The sequence below is a fragment of the Miniopterus schreibersii genome (genome assembly GCF_964146895.1).
Source record: "Miniopterus schreibersii genome assembly, chromosome: 3".
NCBI classification, from domain to species: Eukaryota; Metazoa; Chordata; class Mammalia; order Chiroptera; family Miniopteridae; genus Miniopterus; species Miniopterus schreibersii.
Window position 1 is genome coordinate 9,126,380 of NC_138103.1, and position 24,282 is coordinate 9,150,661.

Below are 24,282 nucleotides of genomic sequence, written 5' to 3' on the forward strand. Positions count from 1 at the left end.
CTGCCTGACCCCCTAGTGGCGGCAGAAACAGTGTCCTCTGCAGCCCCTGCTAAGAGGAGGACTTCAGGTTAGGCTTGCCCCAGGGGCTGAAGGCCAGGCCCAGTCTCATGAGAAAATAATGGGTGAGAGCAACAGGAGGAAGAGCACAAGGAACTGCACAACCCAGGTGGATAGAACCAAGCTTTTGATCCACCTGAGACCCCAAAGGCCTGCCAGCTCTATCTCTGCCTGCCAACCTCTCCTCTGCACTTTCATTAGTCTATTGAACACACAATCACAATTACACAGTCCCCTCTCAGCCTTCAGAGGCCCCGGCATGGCTCTGGTGCCCACAGACCTGTGTCTCCACCTGTAGGACTCTGGGACTTTGGCCACACTAAGAAGACACTCTCTAACCCTGCAGAAACTGGCCAAACACCTGTGATCTTGCACCAGCTCTTCCCTTGACCTACACCTCCAGACCCTTTGGTGAGGCCTTCCCAGTTTTAAGACCAGAACTTCTCAGCAAGGACACAACACAGCATCACTCCTTGGTTGCAGAGCACAGAGCAACCAAGAGCTACTCACATCTCATCTCTGTGACAGCCCCTGGCCTGTCCAAATGCTCCTGGGATGAGCACCACCCGGTCAAGGCCCCAAGGCGGCCACTTGGGAGCCCAGCTTCCTGGCCTAAGCCCAGCCCACTCCTGCTAAACACAGGGTTGCATAAGGAACAGCTGCAGGGCTGCAAGGAGTAGGTGTAAGCCTCAAGCCCCTGTAAAGAGGCCAGGACTGAGACTGGACCCTGTGGGCGCAGAGGATACTGAGGAGGCCAATACCAAGGCCCAAAGACCAGGAGATAAGGGGAGCCTGGAACACAGAACAACAGGGGTCACACACCCGAGGGAAGGAACTCAGAGCAGGCCAGGCTGGATCCAGGGCCACAGGGCAAAGAGGCTGCTCAGGTAGCCCCCTGAACTTGCTCACATTTCACACTATCCCCACCCCAAGCAGCCTAGTCACAGGATGGAGCCCCCAGCTTCTGCAGGGCAGAATGCCACCAGCAGATAGGTCTTATCCAGGGGTAAGGCCTGGATCAGCTGACAGTGATATAGGGTCCTGGGCCTGAAGCTCCATTCTGAGGGTCAGGATGAGCTGGGGAGGGCTCTAGTGTGCTGTGGCAGAGTGCAGGACAGGACAGCACAGGGATGAGGCCTCTAAGGGGGGTCATCTAGACTTGGGCTCCAGCTTAGGGGTGGTTGGTAGGTGGGAAGAAGAGGGGTTTAAGGGAGTCTGGAGTCTACAGAAGGTTCAAGGGGATGGCAATGGATAGTGAAAGTGAAGACAAAATTCAAGCACAGGCTCAGGGAAGGGCAGACGGTGCACATGGGTGGGCCTCACAGTGGCTCCTCTGAGCTCCCAGCACCCTGATGGGACCCAGGGCAGGGAAAAAGGTGCCTAGGCCTCACCTGCTCTTTCCACATGCACCACCATGCAGCCAGTGTACACCAGAGTAGGACTCAGGTAACACCCTCAGGATGAAGAGTCAGGAACAGAGCCCTGGACTCGGCCCCACCCTGCCTGGAACTCAGACACCAGAATGAGACAGTGGACATAACATGGTGTTGATGGCCACTCTTTTGTTAGAGGCCTCTATAGCCCCAGTCCCAAGGGACCCTGCCCCAGTCCCAAGGGACCCTTCCCCAGTCCATAGCTACAGTGATGGTCCACCCTGTGTCCACAGAACCAATCATGGCCCTTGACAATGGTTGGGCTCTGTTGCCATGTAAAACATGGGCTCAGCTACTCCCTGGGACACTTGGGGATCAAGAGAGCTCCTAGATGGCTGGGCAGGGTCCAACCCACCAGGTACAGGGATAGGGGTGTGGGCCAGTGTAGGCAGATCTTGCTTCTGCAGGTTTGACCTTGGTGAGTACAAATGACCCCCCAATCTAGGGGCCTGAGGGGCTACAGAGCCTCATGGAGGTAGAACTGGAGGCTCTCAGAAAGACAGACACAGCAACAGAGACTGGCAGAGGTATGGTTGATGGGGCTGAAGAAATGAGGAAGGGAGCTCAGGAAGCCTGACCAGGGCCTGGAGGAGAGAATATATGCGGGGCAGGGACATGTGGCTATATGGGCTCCAATGGCTCAGCTCCTGGTTCTGTATGACGTGTGAGCACATACAGTCCATGTCCCCCTCCACACCCCCACCTCTTGGAAGGTGGAACAGTATGGTGGATCCAGCCTGCCAGTGGTCTGTCCCAGAGCTGGGTTATCGTTTATTTGTTGTGGGGGATGACTCTGTCAATCACTGAGGGCTTCTTAACCTTTGCTGAATCAAGGGTATTTGTGAGAATTTGAGAAAACAAATGGATGCTGCCTCCCTCCAGGAGAGAGCTCATGTTTCAGAGATCCAGGGCCAAGGCCACACTCAGACCGCCACCTCAGTAAGCCTCAGGTTATGGAGAAGTGAGTGACCTGCTGAAGCCAAGCTAAGCTCTTCCCAATGGCCAGCAGCACCAGAAGCCATGGGAGCAGAGCCAGCCAGGACTCAGACACTCTCACCTGTCCCACCAATGCTGACAGGGAGACCGGCGCCCAAGTTCACCCCAACCCTGCACCAGCACCAGGTCCCTTGGGGACCGCAGGAATCTGACACGAGCCCTGCAGGTCCTGGCAGGAGCCCCCTCTACTTGTGGCCTTCATTGGGGTGGAAAGCAGGTTAGTGAGGGGTAACTGAGAGCCAAGATCAATGAACTGGGGACATCAGGGGTGCACACCACAGTGCGGACTGAGGTGGAAGGCTGAGGGGCTGAAAAGGGATCAGTTTGATTTAGTTCAGGGCTGATGGGAATTGTGATGTGGACATGAATATGGGGAGGGCTGGCTCGTCTAGAACACAACCAATCTGGCTGAAGCCAAGTGGGCCATGCTGGTCCACCAGAGCTGGGGCAGGGACAGGACAGGGTGGGAATTGCCAGCTTTTGGTAAAATCCTTTAAATATTAAAAACTGTTCACAACGTAGGGACATTATATGAGAAATCACTGGTGTATGGAAAGCATGAGGAGGTAAGAGTGTGGGACTGTGACAGTGTACCCAGCTCTGGACAGAGATCTGGTGATACACACCCCAGGGCTCTGACCCCAAGGCAGGCAGGCCCTGACCCTCGATGACCTCATGAGCCATGGGATTTGTAGGGCTCTCCTGCAGCTGTGCCCACTGACCAGCCATGCCTACTGGCCAGCTGCATGCTGCCTCTGGCCTCTGCCACCAGGAACACAGGCCAGGTGTTGTTGCTTCCACATCACCTTCCAGGGGAGCCCAGCACCCCTCAGCCAGTTGTCAGGACCAAGTCAGGGGAACCCCTCCCTGTGCTCCCAGAGACCTGAATGGGTCTCAATGATGGACTTCCAGGTAAGGGTAGGGAAGAGGGCCAAGGCATCCCCAAATCTCAGAGCAGGAAAGGCGTCAGAGTGACTGGCCCAAAATCAAGTGTGGGTCAGCTAAGGAGGGGACATGCAGGTTGCAGGCCCGGGTGGCTGTGCTGACAGAGGTCCTGACTAAAGGCTTTCCCTGCAAGACACTGCCACCTGCAGTGCCCTCTGAGGGCCTCTGAACCTCTGAGTTGGTGGGAGGTGTTCACCACACCAAAGGGCATGCCAGCATGGACACTTCCCGGTCACTCCCAAAGCCAGGCCATAGCCTCCCTGCCTCTGCTCTGGAAAACATCCAGAACAGGCAGGATGTGCAATGTGGAGAGGCCAGCAGCATCCTAACTTACTGCAGAACACCCTCAACTTCTCAGGATTCTCTCCCAGAGGATAGAAAACCATCGAAACAAATCTCAGCCCCACAGCTTAGCTGGGGACCACCACCCATCTCAGCCATGTCCAGGGTTTCTGGGGTGAGGGAGTGATGGGGTCAAGGGATAGCAGAAGAGCTCCAGTTCTCCGAGCAAAGCAGCACACACATGGCCTTGCTCAGACTTTACTTGTGCTACCCCCAAAATGTGGTGAACCTGCCTCAACTGGGCCTCCACTGCAGATGGAGATGGGACCTCAGATGCAGCCAGAAGGCCCCAGGCCTTTGGGGATCCTGAGACGAGAGGCCCATTAGGGCCTCCACAAAGTCCACCCAGCCAGAAGCTCCGCAGCCAGTACGCACAAGAACGGTTCACCCACTGCCTCAAGTGGCTCTTGTCACCACCCCAGACTATGTCCATGGTGCCAAAGGGCAGAGGGGTGGAGTGGCTGGGGACAACAAGGGACACTGAGCCTGGCTATCAGGCACGGGTCAGTCACTATGGAGTCACTTCCCGCTGGCTCTCTTCTGCACCACCGCTGGCTCAGACAGTGCCTGCTGCTGAAGCTGCTCAATTAGCTCTTCCACGTAGACCTTGAACAGAGGGACGGGGTCCTACAGGGGCAAGATGGGGTCACAGTAAGGCACTCTTGGGAGGGCAGAAATCCAGCTGCCTTTAGCCAAACACCAAAAGGAACTGGGCATGAGAAGACTGGGCCCCTCAGGCTTGGCCACAGAGTGAAGTGAGGCTGCTTGCCACCCCTTAGCCCCCAGTCCAGAGGGTAGTGTCCTGTCCATGAGACAGGGACCACCTTCCCTTGGGAATGCAGGAATCAGGTGCCTGCCCCTGGTTTCCCTGCCTTGGGGTCCAGTGGACACAGCTAAGCCAAGCAGAGGGAACAGGGGAAGCCAGCTGCTGTGCCATGGGTAGAGGCTCTCTGTCCCAGCAGCTACCACAGGCTCCACACCCTCCTAGGGGACAGACACAAAAAGGTCTTAACTGGGAAGACCCTGGGGGATGCTAAGTGGCCAAGTAAACCAACAGTGCCAAGATTCCAGCTCTTATCACCAAGAGTCTTTCTGTCCCTGAACTTTGAAGTGGGCCAGAGGGAGCAGGAGACGGTTAGGACCATGAGGGGAGGAAATGTGCCACATGGAATCCACAGGACTGTGGCTCCAGCTGGGGAGCTGGGCAGAGGCAGCTCTTTCCCAAGTCCCCCTGGTGTGACAGCCCCTTGTCCAAGCTACCCACAAGGCAGTACACTTCCCCACCCCATTAGCTTGGTCGCTGTGCCCACTCAAGTGGGCAGAGCAGTTGGCACTCACACATGCTCACCTTCTCCTCCAGAAGTCTCTGCTTCTCCACAGCTTCATCCAGTGTCAGGCCAACCCACTCAGCCTCCTCCTCCGGGATGACAAACTCCTGGGCAGGTAGACAAGGGGCAGGTGGTAAGGCCAGGTAGTCAGTCACTGGAGCCCATGAGGAGCAGGAAGTCCAGGCCCAAACCCTCACCTTATACTTGTCATAGATGGCTGCCCTCTTCTCAGGGTCATCCGGGTGCAGCTGGGGGTCCCGTCGGGCAAGCCGCAACAGCATCCCTCGCTTCAGGTCCATCCCAAACTTGGAGCACAGGTCCTCCTTCGGGGTCTGGCAAAAAGCTATGTATGGGGACCCCAAGTGCTGCTGGCTGGGTCCCACCCACCCTGACAGTCAGCCCTACCCAGATCATTCCTAGCAGCTGGCAGCCCCCAGGCTAGAACAGAGGAAGAACCAAAAGCAGGGAAGGAGAGGGCCATGTTCACTTGGGCCCTAGAGGGCAACACAGCCGCCCATAGCAACAAACTCTCCTGTGGGCAGAAAGCCCCAACTGGGGCTGCCCAGAGAGGGGCATGGTCCCATTCACATTTTACTGGTGATCCTCTACTCCAGAGACCAGTGTGTCCCAGTGGGTGCTGTGATCTAGCCTCCCCTCTCGACTGGACATCAGACCCTCTTGCCTTCAGGATGTAGAAGTCAAACCCATAAGCTTCATCGATGAGGTCCAGAGTGCGCATAGTCACAGTCACAGAGAACTTTGTGTCCAGGATCTCACTGTAGAGCTCGCGCTGAAACAGCTGTGGCTTCCACAGCTTCTTCACCCTCTTCGAGAGCTGAGAAAGCAAAAGTCCTCATGAGTATTGCTGCTCCTCCCAACAGACCCAAGTTGGGCCCAGGGCATAGAGACTTTGGACATAGACCTGGTTGCCTATCCAGAAGTCAGCTTCTCCCCAGTCAGCTTGGCATCCCAGATTTTGCCGAGGTTGCTAGTGTGTGTTCCAGATACACTACATACAGAATCATAACTCCACGGTTCATCACATTCCACACCAGGGACCAAGAAGGCAAAGGGAGATGCCAGCCTTGGAGGCCTCCTCAAGAGGGCTCAGCAATCCCTCCAAGTATATCACCAGAGGCAACAGGTGTTGGACACAAACTTGGGAAACATGCTCTCAGGTGAGTGTCTCAATCTTCCAAAATGCAATGAGGAGGTGGTAGTGCCAGCGTTGTATCAGAAGTGTCAGAGGCAAACTATGGCAATTCAAGCTGACAGATGACTGCAGACCCCTTTCTACCTCCTCCCGCCGCCTCTTCTCAACACACAGGTCTCCCCATTCTTACGCTTGATCTGGGTCACAACCCCAGGGCCTCTGCACTAGCTTTTCCTGAAGTGGACCACCCTATCTCAGGATACCCAGGTGGTTCCACAGAGTAGCGGTCCCTGTAATTGTGTCTTTTCATTCTAGCATGATCCTTTGAGGGAGCTGTCTCCACCAGACGGTAAGCCCTCCTGGGACTGGCCGGTCTCCCTTTTGCTCTCCAGGTAACTCCGGAGCCCAGCACGGTGTCCAGAGCAGCAAAACCCCGGGGAATTCCCCCTGAAGCCTGTACTGCTCACCCACCTTGTCATTGTTGACGTATCTGTGGCCCAGGATCCAGCCCTCGCCGCCCCAGAGCCCCAGCTGGGACTCGCGGGGGTAGTGAATGGGAATGGGCACGTCCTCCACGCGCTCCCGCTGCCCATTTTTGGGGTTTATCTTGAACTTGACCCCGTGTGGCCTGTAGTGCACGGGAGTGGGCGTCCGCGTCTCCTCAAGTGAGCGAAGGTAGTGCTGGGGCAGGCGGGAGCAGATGCCCTCCCGCAGCCGTAGCCGCTTCCATAGAAAGACCGGGAATTTGTGCAAGGGCATCGCGACCAGCCTGGCAGGAGGCAGAAGACCGCTATCACTCCGCAGCCCGGCTGACCCCCAACCCTGGCCTCAACCCCCACCCCCGTTAATCCGGCCCCCCACCTCAACTCTGCAACGTACTTGACCGCGACTACTACCAGAACCCGCGTACCTCTCGGATTTCCGCGCCCCGCCGGAACCGGAAATTGTGCTGCGAGAATCTTGCTCTTACGCCACTGATTGGCTGCAAAGCCCGTCTGTCTTTCCGTATCCCGCCCACTTTTCCGCCTTTAGGGACCGTGGAAAATGCTGGGGGAGGACGGCTGCAGCTCTAGGCACCATCGTCAAGAGCAGTCCGTTTTGGGCGAGCGACAGCCCAGGGGGCAGAGCTTGTCATCTCTCTGATCTACCTCCTTTCCTCCCAGTAGGAGCACAAAAAACAATTTAAACTCTCTTGCCTTGAAATATAACTGTAGCCTCGGCTGAGTGCCATCCGGTACAACAAAAGTTTGCGGTTCGATCCTCAGTCGGGGAGCCCAGGAGAGGCCAAGGATCATGTTCGTCTCTCAGGTGGATGTTTGTCTCTCTCCTTTTCTTTCTCTAAAATCAATAAACGTATCCTCAGGTGAGGATTAAAAAAAAAAGAAATGTAACTGTAGAGGGAGCATTTGAGGTCTTGCTCGCTGGCATTGTCATCAGTTTGGCTCAAATGCTTTTTTTTAAATTGACTTTTTAATAATACGTTTTTATTGATTTTTAGAGAGAGAGGAAGGGAGTGGAAGAGAAACATAGATGAGAGAGAAACCGATAGGCCACCTCCCACATGCCCCGCACGGGTGATCAAGCCTTCAGGCCTTGATCAAACAACTGAGCCACACCGGACAGGGCTAAATTGATTTTTAAAGAGAGAGGAGGGGAGGGGGGACAACCGAAACAGCGATGTGAGAGTGAAACATGATCCCCTGCCTCCCACACACCCCCTACCCAGGATGGAGGCAGCAACCCAGGCATGTACACTGCCCCAGAATTAACCAGCAACCCTTCAGTGCCCAGAACTATACTTGACCAACTGAGCCACACAGGCCAGGGCTCAAATAAATTTTTTTTTTTTTTTAACATATCTTTATTGATTTCAGAGAGAGGAAAGGGGGGAAAGAGAGATAGAAACATCAATGATTAGAGAGTCATTGATCGGCTGCCTAGCCGGCAACCCGGGCATGTGCCCTGACCGGGAATCGAACTCCGATCTCCTGGATCCTAGGTCGATGCTCAACCGCTGAGCCACGCCCAGCTGGGCTCGAATAAACTCTTAAAAATTTTGAAAAATAGAGCTCTAGCTTGGTGACTCAGTTGGTACAGCATCATTCCATACACCTAAAGGTTGCAGGATCCCTGGTCAGGGCATGTACAGAAAGCAACAGATCAATGTTTCTCTCTCCTCTCTCTCCCCGCCCCCCCCGCCCTTCTTCTCTCTGAACATATATAATTAAATTAAAATACATATATAATTAAATTAACCAATCACAGCGAAATCAAAGCTACATAAAAATAGGTTAATATCTCAAAATTTTTTACCCCCAAAAAACACCCTATATAAATGTTTACACTTTATAAACTTAAAGAATGCTACAGTGGCCATGTGCAGGGTAACTGGAAGTGGGCAAGGCCTCTAGGGAGGACCCAGAAGGGAAGCCCCAAGGGCTCTGACCCTCAGCCTCAGTGACTCCAGCTTCCCATGGCCCTGTACCACACCATTCATACAGACAGCAGCCCCCTGTGCTCTTGCCTTGGGAAGGGACAGGGTACTGCTTCTTGGGGCAATCAGCATACCTTACCCTGCTTCCCCCACAGAAGCGGGAGAAAGGCTGGGCCAGGTCATTCTAGCAGCCCCCTTCCCAAACACATGCTTGGGCCAATGCAGGGTGGCAGCCATCATCTCCACTCCTGACAGCAAAGCAAGAGGATGCTTCTCAGAGAAGGGTCCAGGAACCCAGGGGAAGAGTAGGGATACAGAATTGGGGCAGAGTATACCCTATGTTGCTGGTGCCCACAGAGCAGCTTGGTAACCTCTTCCCCAGGAAACTCTTCTCAGGGGCCTGTAGCTTCAAAGGTGAAAACCAAAGGGAGGAGAAGAGCAGGGCACCACAGCCAGAAGCCAGCCTCTCCCATGCCACCACTCATGGCAGCTGGATCCTATGTCCCCCAATGCCCATCAGCTCTCTGGTAGCTATGGTCACCTCTCTCCAGGGCAACTGCATCAACAGGGGGCATCCCCATACCAAGACAGACTGGCATTCAGGGGCACAGCTCCCAGCCTCAGCGGTGTTGGGGGACCGGTGGGAGGTGGGCTTAAGCCTCTTCTGCCTCCCTGGGTCTCACATCTCAGCCTCACAGGGGAACAGGGTGATGGGGGAATCTTTCTCCACATCTCCAATCGTCCCCAGGCCAGCAGAACACAGAGCCTGTCCCCGAATGGTACCTGTGGTCTCCAGGCAGCCAGGCCCTGGCCCCAGGGGCCACTGCAGATACCATCTGGGACTTGCAGAGGGATGGGGTCAGTTGGCAGCCAACAAGCACTAGGGAATTGGGGGGGGGGTCCTCTCTTCTGGAGGAGGAAGCAAATGGGTGCGCAGAGCAATTTTATACAGTTGGAAATCCATCTGGATAGGGTCCCTCTCCCTTGGTCCTGGCCCATGGCTAGAGAGGTCATCATCAAAGCTGTGGGTGTCCCTAAGGTAGCTACATCACGTCACTGTGTAAAGTTCCTCTCGGTGGTTCTTGCAGATCTGATAGTGGCAAATGAGCTTCTGTGAGTAGGCTCAGCATGCTTGTCACATGGTGGCAGCAAGAACGCTGTGCTCCCCGCCAGCAGCATGTGCCAGATGTTGTGGGTATAGTAATAGTTGTCACTGGTCATCGTGGAGGAGTAGATGGCCATAGCCATGGCCACAGCAGCCATGGAGATGCCAGGCAGGAAGTAGAAGACCCAGCGTTGCCAGGAGGTAGGGTAGCAGTGGCACCGGTGCCCACAGCAGTACACCTAGAGAGAACCGTCATGAGAGCATTGGCACAGGGGCTGCAGGTGTAGCTCTCAGGGCCCCACCCTCAAGTCTGGGTAGCAGGACCATGGATGTGCGATACTTGGAAGGGGCTCAAGAGCACAGAGACCTCACGGGTCCTCAGGCCCGGGCCTCGGCATGAAGCCGCACAAGGCACTGAATGCCAGTGCCAGGCCTCAGCAAATATGGAAGGACTCAGACTCAGGACCAGGAACATGACCAGAATCAGTGGCCAGGCTCTTTTCTTCTAGAGTGGGGGGCCCATGGGGAGCCAACACTCTCTTAATCCAATTAACAGGGGATGGGGTTTGGGCAAGAGCTCCTTACCCACATGGTGACCATGACCATGAGGGCTTAAAGACAAGGCCCTGCCTGGCCGGGCATGGCTCGGCGGTTGAGCATTGACCTAAGATCCAGGAGATCGAGGTTCGATTCCCAGTCAGGGCACATGCCTGGGTTGCGGGCTCAATCCCCAGGCAGGGGCGTGCAGGAGGCAGCCGATCAATGATGGCTCTCTCATCATTGATGTTTCAACTCTCTCTCTCCCTCTCCTTTCCTCTCTCTGAAGTCAATAAAGATATGTTTAAAAAAAAAAAACACAAAAAGGCCCCATCTTATTCCAGACGCCTCTGCGGTCCAGCTACAAGAACACAGTGAACACCAGCGTGACCAATAGAAGCAGAACCTGAGCAAGACAGAGACAACCACAGGGTTACAGGAACCCCAGGCCAGGGTCATCGTGATGGCACAAGGTCCAGCAGGAGCATGTGGCCTGGGCCTTCTGGTCATCCTATCACCCCACTGCCCCCCAGCACCTCTGACTGCCCGCTTGGAGCTGCTGGCACACTGTTATGCTCCACTGGCAGGGAGGGGACACCCCTCCACTAGTTACTGATTCATCCTAAGGCACAGCTTAGGCAGGCAGGGCACCAGGCAACATGTCTCCATCAGCCACACCCGGCTGTGACAGAAAAAGCCCCAAAGTATTCTCAGCACCAGGGACTCCAGGAGCACATCTAGGGGCTTCTCAGGGAGGTCTTGCCTGGGGTAGGGGCTCCAAGCCTCTTCTCTGTAAGAGTTTTGGGGGAGAAGTGGGCTGGGAAGGTCCTTGCCTAGCCCTGTCTCCACCTTCCTTTCCTGGAATCCTCCAAGCAGCCAGCACAGTCCCTTCCAGCTGGAAGAGGGAGACTGGTCATTACAGAAGATGGAAGGTATCTAATGGCAGCAGCTGAACCTCCTTCTGATTTCTCCCTCACCATGCAAGGGCCTCTTGTCCCTCAGAGCCCAGACCTGGGTGTCAAGAGGTCACTCACTTTTCAGGGCAACCTTCAGCTGTGCCATGGAGAGGACGGTGACCCAGATGGACACTCCAGAGTCCAGGAAGTTGCGGTACTTCAGTATGTCATAGTTGAGGATGCACAGCACCCCCTCCCTGGGCTGGTCACAGCCATGATAGAACTGCGGGGCAGGGCAGTGAGAGGGGGCCCAGACCTCCCCACCATCCCCAGGGGAGCAGGCGAGCCTACCATGGAGAACATAGTATAGGCGTAGACAGAAGCCTCCACCAGGAGGCAGTGGTGCACGGAGAGGGTGATGGGAGCCAGGAACATGAGGTTGCTGAGGGTGAGTAGGAGCGTGGCCACCCTCTGCTGGGTCACAGTCTGGGCTGGGCTGTTGTCCGTGCAGCTCCACCCACGCCAGCCTGGGGGCCAACGCAATGTGAGGGGGCTTAGGGTGGTCAGCTGAGGCCAGGCTTGTGGGGGAGGTACTTCTGAAACTCAGGGCCCACCTCCACTCAAAGCCCTGCAGAGAAGGCCCTTTCTCACCTAGGAGCAGGCTAGGACAGGTATGAGTATGGGTATGTGTGGGGCATGTGTGGGTAGGTATAAGCTAGTGTGGGCAGGGGCAGACACTATGAGGCAGTCATGAGCAGGTGTAAAGAGGTGTGAGGCAGGTGTAGGGATGTGTGGGGGAGATATGAGGCAGATGTGGAACAGGTATGGGGTAGGTGTGTGGCATGTGTGGGCAGGTGTGGGACATGTGTTGGCAAGTATGGAGCAGATGTAGGCAGGTGTGGATCAGGTATGGGACATGTCTGTGGGCCGGTGTGGGCAGGGGAGGCCAAAGTCAGAGGCAGGACCGTCTCTGGGGGTGCCTTTCTGTGAATGCATGAGGGACTGGAGGTATGTGGCCAGAGAGGGGAGAAGGCATTTGCCCTTGCTCTGCGAGGGTACTCTCCAGCCTTAGCAGATTGGGATGGCTCCTAGAGGAAGGCACAGGGCTGGGTAAAGAGAGGAGTGTCTGGAGGCATCCAGGCCTGGCCCTCACCTGCCTTGCAGCTGCAGCCTGCATATAGGTAGCTATGTCTGTGTAGTAGGAGACACTGGTTGTATGGTTTACAGTCATGCAAGCAGGGCACCAAAGGTCCTGCTTTGGTCTCCACAAGGACTGAGGCCTTCTCACACTCCCTGTGAGGAAGGGGTCACAGGAAGGCTGACTGCCGAGGTCTGTTGACCAGTCCCTGCCAGTGCTCCAGTGAGGCTCTTGGACACATGAACCCAAAATTGAGGCCCCCAGGTTCTCAGCCCTGGAGGACAGCAACTGTGAGATCCACAGAAGCCAAGATGCCCCTTCCCCTTCGCACCATACTGCATCCCAGTCTGTCTAGGGCTGTCCTGAACCAGTCCCCTTCCCTGTGTCCTGGCTCCCAGGGCTGCCTGAGGAGGGGTGGCCAGGTGGAGGAGGGAAGTCCCTCTTAACTCCTGGAAGGCAACTTACACTGTGTGGCTTATAGGAAGCTGGGTCATTTTCAAACTCACATGCAGGCAGCCCAATCATGGCCCTGAATGCAATGATTCAGTCACCCAGTAGCTCTGGATGCCTCCCACTCTAGCCCCCAAGTTTACTTACTCAGGACTCTGAGGACACACAAGCTGCAGGGAGAGGTACCAGTTGTCTATCTCTGGGTAGGGGATGATCAGGTTGGCCTTGCGAGACAAGGTGCTCAAACTCAGGGGATGTCCCTGGAAGAAGGCTGCGGGAGGAGCAGGAAGGCCTGGTAAGAGGTGGCCGGAGGAGCCAGATGCTCCTGCCCATACCTGTGGTGCAGTTGAGCAATGTGTTGAAGCTGAAGAAGAGTGAGGCAGCGTTCACGCAGACCATTACCAAGGTGTTGCTGGAAATCATGCTCTGAAAAGGATGGCTGTTCAGTGTCAGCCCTAAGTTCCCAGTCTGATGCTAGGTGCTCTTTGTGGCTCCCACTGGCCCAGGGCCCACCTGGAACCCCTCCCCTCCAAGCCCGGCAATACCCAGCCTCTGATTCTACCCACAGAGTCCCATTTCTGCAAGCACAGCCATCAAACTGCTGACAAGGACCTATAAAACAGGCCTCCCTGCCCTGGCTGATGTGGCTCAGTTGGTAAGAGCAGTCTCCTGCACCGAAGGGTTGAGGGGTCGATTCCCGGTCAGGCATATATCCAGGTTGGGGGTTAGATCCCTGGTCCGGATGGGTACTGGAGGCAACTGATGGTTGTTTGTCTCTCTCTCCCCCTCCTCCTTTCCTCTCTCTCTAAAATCAGTGAAAAATATATTTTTAGGGGAAAATTAAAAAGAACACAAAAAACAGGCCTCCCTTTCTGCAAGTGGTGCCCCTATTCTGGCCCAATGCCTATCGAGGTCACTCTGTTGCCTGAAAGGCCACCCCAACCCAGTGTCCGTGATAAAGTCAGTGCAGGAAGGCCTGAGCAGCGTTACTCAGCCTGGGAGGGTCTAAGTCCTGAGCTGAGCAGCTCCTGGGTGTCCTCAGGGATGACGATTCTACAGCCAAGAGGGATGGCCTCACTCAGGCTCTGTGGCTTCCAATGACCTCCCCTCATCTGTCACACTCAGGGTGGTTGCCCCACTTCCCAGAACCCCAAGACCCAGAACCCTACCTTTTTCACCCACAGTGAGGACAGTGGAATCACCCACTCCATCAAATCCAGAAGCTGGGCCTCCCCAATACCTCCACTCACTTGAGGTAGCTGGGGTGGGAGAGGAGGGTCTGCGAAAAAGGGTATGAGGCTCCAGGATGGAGACTTCGGCTACCCGCATGACCAGCATCCCAGGCTGGAAGACGTAGGCAAAGGTGGGAACAAAGCCTTAGAAAGAGAATGAGAGGGGGGAGGGGGTTCATAGGCATGGGATGGGGCAGGAGAAGAGTACCCAGACTTGGTGGGGGGATGGGAGGGCACAACTAGAGAGCCTAAGCTAGGGATGGTTGGTGGGGAGGCAGGGCCTTGACAAGGTCTGCCCTGGGGAGGTAAATAACAGGGACCAGCCATTCCTGCACGGATGTGTCCTGCCCCTCCATCCCTGGAAAGTAGACCCCTCATCTTTACCTCAATCTTTTGGGATGAGGGGGGCAGGTAGGCAGCCATAAACCAGTCCCCAGGTGCTGGGTGGGAGATGCTGATGCAAGCATTGCTCTGCAGCATCTTGATGAGGAAGGACGGCTGCATGGAAGTGTTGGCAGGGTAGCTGGTACCCAGTGGGTTGATGACAGGAGGGGCGCCATATTGGAAGTACCTAAAGGTGGGGATAGCAGGGCAGGCATCAGATGTGGGCCCTGGGCTGGGCTCTGGTGGGCAGGCAGGCAGGCACCTACACAGTGATTTCCACATTTGCACATGTGTGGTCGCCACCCTGGGGCACTTGGAAGTGGAAGAGCCTGGCGCTGCCATACCAGCTGTAGAAAGACAGCTTCTATGGGGACCACGAGAACTGCTCAGACACCAGCCTGATGTCTGAAGAAGGCACCATCAGCCAGCCCAGGGGTGCCCCGAGGTTGCCCCACCTCCACATTGGGGAACAGATAGAGAAATTCAGAGACCCTTCTGCCCCAGCATGGCCCTAGAGGAAGAGGGAAGCCATGGTAGGCTGGTCTAGAGTCCTTGGAATGCCTGACACTCCAACTTTGACCTTGGCAAAGGTTACTGTCCCTCCAGCCCCTGGCAGTTGTCTCTGGCAATTGGTCCCACTTGACAGGTGACAGAGTCCAGTTCTGGTGGCTGGTTACCTTCTCAGGCCCATGATGATTTGGGACACAGCTGGACTGGAGCCTGAGGCCCCCTCACCCAGATAGGTGGCAAGCAGAGACCCTGGGGTAAGGGAACCCCAGGCTGGAAGCCTGGCCAGCTGTGGGGACCAGGGGACAGCTGGCCCCCATTCTGCCCATGGCCTCACCTGGGGCTCCCCATGCCTCAGTCACTGCAGTGACTCAGTCCCCCACCTCTGTGGCCCCAGCCCCCTGATCCCCTGCCTTACACACTTTAAAATTTTGCCCTCACTGCTCACTTCCTGTCATACCAGCATTTCCTGGAGCAGCTCTCTCAGGATCTTCTGAGACTCAGCAGAGAGGCCTAGGCTCCACCTGCATTAGGCCCCTCCCAGAGTGTCCACTAACTAGGGCACAACCTCCGTGAGAGCATGTGTTCAGGCCCTACAGGATAACCTCCGTGAGAGCATGTGTTCAGGCCCTACAGGATAATCACCCGCCCCGTGAATGAGTGAGGGTGCCCACCCAGGATCTCCCTCTACTGGGGCTCATACAGAACAGGCATGTTCTGCATTCCTGTAGATGGACTACCAGGACTGGGATCTGGCCACAAGGTACCTGAGATGGATGGTACCCTTGTGCCTCATGTGACCTTGGGTGCCCCTTCCCCTCTCTGGGTTCCAGTTTCCTCACGATTTGGCCCAGGTGAATACCACCTCCCTTTGGTTGCCCCTCCCCCCAACGTTAATGGAAGGTAAAGTGCTTCTGGAAGAAATACACTGTGGGCACAGCAGAGGGCAGCCTCACTCTCCTCCAAGCTAGGGGTGCCTCCCTCTGCCCTGCTAGGAGAGTTGCTGGCTCACACAACCCCAGCAGCAGGCCCTGGGCCCCTTCAGTGTAAGCCAGGTGAGTAGGTAAGGGAGCCAGGTGAGCATCTGGCTCTCCTGCCAGCCTCCTGACCCTCCAATGGAGGAACTTTGAGAAAATATAACAACTCACTTATAGAGTCAGTCTGAGCACCAGAGGAGCCCAACATGGGGGGCTAGGCTCCACGAAGGACACACTCCAGACTTCCCAGGTGTCTGCTTGCCACCAGGTCCCACTCACCAGGATGCGGCCTGAGGAGGCTAGAAGCCACTGAACTAGCACAAACTTTTCTTCTGAGGCTCCTACGGCCCATAGGATAACATGACAAGGGCTAAAAAATCTAAATGCTGAGAGGTGAGACAGGATAGCTCTCCACCCCCATCTCAGGACCATGAGGCCTTAGAGAAACAGTCAGCCAGTACCCAGCCTCTGGATGGGGCCTCAAAGGGGAGGTCACAGAGGAGGTCATGCTGCACTGTGCAGGAGGACTCCTGCAACCCAGCTGGTAGCTGTGAAGTTTCAGCAGGTGCACAAGAGATAAGAGACATGCTCAAGGTCATCCTAAGACCCAGTGGTCCCCACTCCCAGGGCTACACAGCCCCTCCAGCACACCCCCTAATCTCTGCAGCCCCATCTCCCAGCCTAAGACACTCACACTATTATCTTGGTGAACTTACCAGGCCATTAACACATCGGTCTAAGCCTAATGTGGAAGTCACATCTCTGATAACAGGGAGTAAGGGCTATATGTACTCCTGCTCTGCCCCACAGTCCCCTCCAAGGACACAGGGTTCAGGGGAAGACAGAGAAAATCCCTGAGCCTATCCTGGGAACTTGAGCGAGGGCACTCTCCAAACCAGGACTGGCACACTCTGCAGAGCCCCTGCCCACCCATAGTTCCCAGAAGCCAGGGCTACACTGCTGCCAGCCCCTTGAACAGGCCTGGGAAGTGAGGGGCTGCCCCAGGTTTCTGCCCACCAGTGACCGCTTATCCCATGCCACCGCCCAGGATGGAGAAAAAGGAGAAAGTAAGGGTATCTAATGGAGCAACTTAATCAGGAGTCATCTCCGGGAATCCACCTTTCATCTCAAGCTCAGAAACCAAAGGCACAGTCCCCAAAGAAATAGGAGCAAGGTTTCAGAAACGGAGCAGGAACTGGGAGCCTATAAATCAAGAGGAGCTAGTCCCAGGCTGTGCTGGATAAGCCGCCTAACTGCTGGTGGAAAGGGGGCATGTGGGCCCTTGCAGCAGCCCCCTCTGCTTCGCCTCACCGCCCCCTAGGAGTCCCAGGCCATAGGAGTCAGCAGAGCTTACTCAACACCCCAAGCCCTAGGCAGAGCCCTGATGGGTAGCACCTCCTGGTCTAGCCACCATCTTGGGTAACCAGAAGTTGCAGAAATGCAAATGGAGGGAAACAAGTTCACCGACACCGCTGCAGTCCCCATTTCCTCGGAACCACCCTAGCCCGCCAGGCTCCTCAGGGCCACCTCGTAGTCCCTCCAAGAAGCAACACCAGCTGTTGAAAGAGACTGCACTAGGGTTGGGGATCACTGTGGGAGGAGTGGAAACATGACACCCACCTGGGCCCCTGCTCCAGGATCTACGCAACTTTCTCTCAACTCTGCCCCTTCTCCCCGCCCCACCCTGCAATCGCACTGCTTAGCCCTGCTTTTCAGCGGCCTCTCAGCTGGAGTCTCAGCTGAGTCCCCCTGGACCCCGCCACCCCCACGTCCCAGCGCGCGACCAGAACGCGTTAGAAACAGGAAGAGAGAAGGGAGGGCGCGCTCCAAGGGGGCCCGTCTGGCCGACGAGGAGGGGTCCAACGTGTCCTTTACACCCCGACCCCTCGCACACGCAAGAGACCGACATAAGCCCCCAACACGGGGTGGGGACTTGGGGACTGCACCCGCTCCAGGTGAGCACACAGGTGCCCCCAGGTGAGTCACAATCCCAGGCGCTCCCCCACACAACCCCAAGCCGGTGCCCCCGGAATGGCGCTCGCGGGTCGCTGCCCGCTCACCACTCTTACCGCCGTCACCAGCGGCGGAAGGAGGGGCCAAGCGAGCAGCAGCAGTAACAGTGGCTCCGCCACCGCCACCGCCACCGCCACCGCCACCGCCGCACCCTCGGTTCCGGTCCCAGCGCTGCCCACGGCTTTGCGCTCAGCCCGGCACTACCCGGACCACGTCCCCGGCCGCCTGCCCCCGCCGCCCGAGGCTCTCATCGTCTCACACTCGCGCTCGGGCACCTCCGCCTGCGAGGCCCGGCCCCGCTAGTAGCGGGCGGGAGAGGGGTCGGTGGAACGCGGAGCTAGGGGCGCAAGCGCAGGGGGCGCGCGCGGGACCGGGATCCGAAGAAGGACGCGGCGGGGGGAGGGGAGGAGCGTCGCGGGGCTGGGAGCCGGGAGGGGGCGATATGGAGTCAGGGGCTACCTGGGACGAGGGTGACGCGGGGCAGGGTGCGCTGTGGGGTCAGGATCGACACGCACGGGTGGGCTGAAGCCGGGCGGGGGAGCGGGCCTGAGGCCGGGGTTGGGGGAAAGGTGGGCAGACGCGGCCCTGGGCCGACTTGGGAACGGAGGGGGTGCAGGAGGAAAAGGGGGTCGGAGGGAGGTCGCGGACTGAGCAGACCGCTTGTGCAGGATGGGGGGTGCATGGCGGGAAAGCGGGGAGGTCGTGCGGCACGCGGGGGACGGGGGACGCCGGCAGGAATTCGCGGCGACAGTCCAAGCGCGCAGGAGATTCCAGGCGGCCGGCGGCGCGCCGAGAGCTCCAGGCGCTTCCCGGGGACGCCCGTTTCCTCCGCGGCACCGCCGGCCGGCTGCGCACCTCGCTGAGCTGAGCTCCCGGGTGTCACGCCACAAAGTTGAAACAAGTGTGTGTAAAAAACAACCAACCAACCCCCCCACACACACACACACAACACACACACAATTGAAAGATGAAACGCTCCGTGGACATGTGGGAATTTCACATTGGCGAGTGGGACTAACTGCTCACGCTTTAGAGCGGGATAGATCCCAAACACTAAGGATTTAAGCCTAAATAGGAAATGATCAAGGATAAGATTTTCGAGTCTTGGGGAAGCGAAGGCATTTCTAAATATGGCCCCAGACTCAGAAGTCTTTAGAGAGGACTGGAAAATTCAACTGGGTGAAAACGTTTTCTGCAGAACAAATATAAGTGAAGTAAAAAAAAACACAAACCGTAAACTGGAGAGGACAAGCTTGCACCTTGTATCACAAAGGGCCAATCTTAATAAAATTAGTAATAAAGAGCTCCTACTAATCAATGAGAAAATACCCACCCTCCAAGATAAAATGATCTGAGAATATTCCTGGAAAGGAAATGAAAACAAACAGGAGCCGGTTCCAACCTCTCTCCTTAGAATTTTAAATTCAAATTTAAAAGCTCCCAGATGCCTTTTTTCCTTTCACCTAACAAATCTGCAAAGATCAGAAAATTTTATCAAACCTGAAGGGTGAGATTGTGAGTGAACAGACATTGTTATGTTTAGTGAGCCTCCAGGAAGCCTCTGAACTCTAGAGTATGTAGCCTTGCCTCAGTTATTCCCTGTGGAGAATGGTCACGAAGGGGTGGGGTATTTTCCCTGTGCATTTTCCCTGTGGAGACTGGTCACAAGGGGGTGGGGTATTTCATTCATGGATGCCCATACCGTGACTCACACTATTATAACATAATTCAACTGCAGAAGGAAACCGGGAAGCTCTGTATACTGGTTGGAAACTGTCTACCAGATTTAGCTTTAGCTCAGAAAAAGGCAGAACAATATGTTCAGAAAGCTACTGCTTTTGTAGGAAATTAAAAAAAAAAAAAAAAAAAAGCGTTTCAAAGGCATAGAATGACTGGAAGCTTCCAGCAGCAAGGGCACAGGTTTAGCTTGGAGGAGGGAACCATGTGGCTAGGGATGGGATGGGGGTGCTACACCCATTTGTACCTTTTGAACTTTATACTGGGGAGGGTGGGGTGAGGGTAAACTGGAGGGGAGGGAGGAGAAGCTGACCCACCAAGCCCAAGGCCACTTAAGGCTAGTGAGGAGGGGTGGAAGATGGAGGCCTAGGGAGGAAGGAAGCTCTGAGAAGGAGGAAGCCAGAGGTGTGAAGCACATAGAGATCTTTTGTTCCTTTGGAATTCAGACTGGGCCTTCCTTACCCCTGCCAGGAAGGGCTCCTGCTGTTCTGAATTTAAAGGGACAGAGATCATGCCTGACTGGCGTGGCTCAGCAGTTGAGCATGACAGAGATCATGCCCAGCCAGCATGGCTCAGCAGTTGAGCATTGATCTATGATCCGGGAGATTGTGGTTCAATTCCCAGTCAGGACACATGCCCAGGTTGCAGGCTTGATCCCCAGCATGGGGCGTGCAGGATGCAGCCGATCAATGACTCTCTCATTGATGATTCTATTTATCCCTCTCCCTTCCTCTCTCTGAAATCAATAAAGATATATTAAAAATAAATAAAGGGACAGAGATCAGTTCTGGGTTTTGCTGAGCTGTGATTTTAGTGCACTGCACTGACCCAGTTATGCTGGTGACAGCAACAGTGGTCAACACTGAGGACTGTTCCATCCAAGACCTATCCCTTGCCCCAGGCTGGGCTCAGAGGCTGTGCATCAGCCCTCCTCACTCCAAGTTTGCCACCTCAGTATGAGGTTCCTGTGCCCAAGTTCCCTACCAGGTAGGAAGGGAAGCAGCAGACACTCCCAACCCCAGTGCTCCATCTAGGGAGCTGGTTAACTTGTAGGTGGACAAGGAGCCCTAGACTGGAGTCTGGAAACCTTTACTAAGTAACAGCATTAGCAACGGAAAGAACCCTAGAACCCACCTTGAGGGGTTTCATTTTCAAGATGGGAAACTGAGGCCCAGCGACCAGAGTGAGACAGGGCAGTAAACCAGGACAAGTGAAATAGGGAAATAGCTGAACAAACTGACAGAGCAATTTACACAGATACAGAAGGTCATCTCCCTAGAAATAACATCTAGGCCTCAGTTGTATTTCAGCTCCAAACCCAGAAAAGCAGCAAAACCAGGTGGGCAACACCAAGACCAGCTGCATGCCCTGACACTGACCAATCAGTGGAGACCACAGCCCTGAAGGAGCACACCTAGGAAGTTGATTAATATTCTGCTGAAACCCTCCCCTGAGACCTCCCCTAAGATTCCTACCAGTAAGAAAGAAATAAAACCTCAGGGCAAAGGACCCAGTGTGTGCTCTCTATGGGGAGCAGCCCCACTATTCTCTTTCCTCTCTTCTTTCCCCTCCTTTCTTCCCCCACAGGCATGCATCTCCTAGAATCCAAGGGATCCCACTAGACTTGCAATCTGGGGAGCAATAGGCAGTGGCAGCTCATCATCACAGTTTATTCCCCTGAACCTGATTCCAAGGCCACCTTTCTTCTGACTTCCAAGAGAGTTAGGGCAGCCCAGCCTAGGCTCTCCTGATGCTTCTTCTATGCTAAGCCCTTTTTGCTTTACATCCCCAGCTTTAATAAATGTTCCCTAATAGTCATCTGGACTCAAGTTGTAAAACTTTTCCTACATGAAGTCCAGAACCCACACACTACTGGCTGGCCCTAGGCAGACTCACCAAGAGCCAGGTCCCCTTTCTGGTAACAAGAGGACTCTGTCTAGAGGCTTTTGAATATACACAGTTCTGTATTCTATCTCACAGCATACAAAAAAATGAATTCCAACTAGATCAGATGGTCAACTCCCAAGAATAAAATGATTAAAATGTTAAAAAGGAAACTTAGAACACATCCCTTAGAATACGGAGATGGAGAAGAATATCTTAAACGAAATGGACAGGAAACTGGGAAACCAAGAAGGAAATGTTCCTTATTTTACTACATTTTTGTTGTTAATTCCATTGATTTTTAGAGAAAGTAGAAGTGAGGAAGGGAGAGAGAGACAGACAGACAGACAAGTATGGTTGTGTGGGAGACACATCAATTGGTTGCCTCACACCTCTGCCATTACTGAGGCCGGGGGATCGAACCTGCAACCCAGGTACATGCCCTTGACTGGGAATCAAACCCTCGACTCTTTGGGAAGCAGGCCAATGCTCTAACCGCTGAGCAGACTGGCCAGAGCTTATTGACTACATTTTTTAAAATGTTGTGTAAATATAAAAAGTATGAAAAGCCCTGGGCGATGTGGCTCAGTTGGCTGGAGCATTGTCCTGTGCACAAAATTGTCTCGGGTTTGATTACCGGTTGGGCCACATACCCAGGTTGTGGGCATAATTCCTGGAGGTATGGAAGGCAACCAATCAATGTCCTCCTCACATCGATGTGTGTGTGTCTCTCTCTCTGTCTCCCCCTCTCCCTCATTTCTCTCTAGATTCAGTGAAAAACATATCCTCAAGTGAGGATTACCAAAAAAATATGAAAGTAAAAAGCATAAAAGTCACTGATTAAGTCAAAAGACAAATGTGAGAAAACATATTCTATGCATATGGTAAAAGATTAATAAACAAGATAGAAAGAAAATTTACACATTGAAAAATGACCCAAAAGAAAAATTGACACTATATATAAAGGCAGCTTACAGAAGAAGGTGAGAAAAGATGCAACATGTGAAATGCTGCTCAACTGCACTTTTTAAAATACAAATTAAAACAGGACACCTTGTCAAACCCGGCTGTGAGTGGCTCAGCGGTTGAGCATTAACCTAGGATCCAGGAGATCAGGTTCGATTCCCGGTCAGGGCACATGCCCAGGTTGTGGGCTCGATTCCCAGTAGGGAGTATGCAGGAGGCATCCAATCAATGACTCTCTCATCATTGATGTTTCTCTCTCTCTTTCCTTCTCCCTTCCTCTCTCTGAAATCAGTAAAGATATATATATATATTTTTTTAAAAAGACACTTTGTCAAAAGCAGCAAAGGTAAGCCTCTCAGGATGTGGTGCCTCACACTTTGCTGGTGGGAATGTGAACTCCCCAACTTTTTGAAGGTTACCATGACACCATTAAAATGTAATAGAAAATACAAAGACATAAGGACAGGCAAATGGGTGTTGGCTGCAGAATTGTTTGCAGTTGCAGAAACTTGGGAGCTCTGTGAGGGGGATGGGTGAATAAATTATGATCTAGATACATGACAAATTTTACACAACTTTTAGACAACCTATGGATCTTCTGAAGGAATATTTTAAAAATCCAGTTGCTGAATAATGTGGTACATCCTGTTTCCAGACTGGAACACCCTCCAATCCTCTCACTAGCTGTGTAAGTATGGCCCAAGTGGAGTGCTATCCACCCACCCAGAGGGGAGGGCTGTTAGAGGGATGAGGCGCGGGACAGGGGAACATACGTATGTTTTCCACAATGAGCATTATTATATTTGCTTTGTATAAAAATTTCAAAGGTTAACAAAAGACACCTCCCCAAAACCCCCACTATAATTCAATTTTATTCAAATAATTGTTGGAAGAGCTGCAGCACTTGGATGTTTCTCTCTCTGTGTCCCTCTCCCTTCCTCTCTCTCTAAAAAAATAAATAAATAAATAAATAAATAAGTAAATAAACAAACAAAAAAACCTTAATGTGGTCTAGCAGAGAGTGGTGGGTGCAGAAGTCACCTTCCTTCCTTGTTCCAATGGCCTAACTTGTCAGCATAAACTAGACCAGGGTCCCCAGACATCTGAGTTGCATAGAAATAGTTTCCCCAAAAGTTTTACCAACAACATGGGGTTTCTGAATCTTTAATTTACCAAAGCAAAGTTTTTGTTTTGTTTTTTAATTGTAACTATTTTATTGATTTTTTTTTTTTTTTTTTTAAGAGAAAAGGGTAGAAACATCAATGTGAGAGGAGATATGGATCGGATGCCTCCTGCACGCCCCCTATTGGGGATCAAGCCTGCGACCTGGGCATGTGCCCTGACCAGGAATATAACCAGCAACCTTTTGGTGCACAGGATGATGCCCAACCAACTGAGCCGCACCTGCCAGGGACAAAGTTTGTCCTTTCTTTTTTTAAAAAAATATATCTTTATTGATTTCAGAGAGAGGACGGGAAAGGGGGAGAGAGAGACAATGAGAGAGTCGTCATTGATCAACGGCCTCCTGCATGCCCCCAACTGGGGACTGAGCCTGGAACTCGGGCATGTGCCCTGACCAGGAATTGAACCTCCATCTCCTGGATCCTAAATCAATGCTCAGCCGCCGAGCCACGCTTGGCCGGGCACAAAGATTTTCTTAAGTCTAATTACAATCTATTATTATCATTTCATAAAGAAAAGTCATTTTCAACAGTCTCAGAACTCTTTGTCTCAATTGACCATTTAAATTTAACAGCAAAAGACTGGT

At 53.9% G+C, this 24,282-nt stretch overlaps 3 protein-coding genes across 5 annotated transcripts in view; all 3 read right to left on the minus strand.

The window, feature by feature from the left end:
- Nucleotides 1–5,140, minus strand: part of AXIN1 (axin 1) — a gene marked incomplete at its 5' end in the record, with an annotated part of 83,822 nt that extends 78,682 nt beyond the window's left edge. The window contains one exon of one of the 2 annotated variants that reach the window (XM_081132485.1): nucleotides 5,122–5,140. The remainder of the gene's footprint in view (nucleotides 1–5,121) is intronic. The other variant, XM_081132486.1, reaches the window with a different exon arrangement.
- On the minus strand, nucleotides 3,958–7,201 carry MRPL28 (mitochondrial ribosomal protein L28). 2 transcript variants are annotated; one of them, XM_081132488.1, is made up of 6 exons: nucleotides 7,165–7,201; nucleotides 6,726–7,023; nucleotides 5,784–5,936; nucleotides 5,299–5,433; nucleotides 5,122–5,208; nucleotides 3,958–4,400 (listed from the first exon to the last, which is right to left on the minus strand). In XM_081132488.1, exons 2-6 carry the CDS (start codon nucleotides 7,011–7,013, stop codon nucleotides 4,293–4,295), a joined length of 771 nt encoding a protein of 256 aa, XP_080988614.1. In that variant the 5' UTR covers nucleotides 7,014–7,023; nucleotides 7,165–7,201; the 3' UTR covers nucleotides 3,958–4,292. The 2 variants fall into 2 exon arrangements, with proteins under 2 accessions (XP_080988614.1, XP_080988615.1); XM_081132489.1 differs by having other exon boundaries at nucleotides 7,116–7,179.
- A 2,480-nt stretch (nucleotides 7,202–9,681) lies between these two features.
- On the minus strand, nucleotides 9,682–20,177 carry PGAP6 (post-GPI attachment to proteins 6; the record flags this gene model as incomplete). The annotated part of the gene is given in 20 exon segments (XM_081131707.1): nucleotides 9,682–9,807; nucleotides 9,810–10,032; nucleotides 10,379–10,404; nucleotides 10,652–10,691; nucleotides 10,695–10,736; nucleotide 11,365; nucleotides 11,367–11,509; nucleotides 11,578–11,753; nucleotides 12,380–12,519; nucleotides 12,962–13,085; nucleotides 13,150–13,240; nucleotides 13,810–13,867; nucleotides 14,065–14,110; nucleotides 14,113–14,190; nucleotides 14,418–14,617; nucleotides 14,697–14,794; nucleotides 14,798–14,835; nucleotides 17,975–18,011; nucleotides 18,014–18,127; nucleotides 20,127–20,177. Coding segments are annotated over 20 exon segments (1,797 nt in total). The 3' UTR covers nucleotides 9,682–9,736.
- Nucleotides 20,178–24,282: the final 4,105 nt, after the last annotated feature.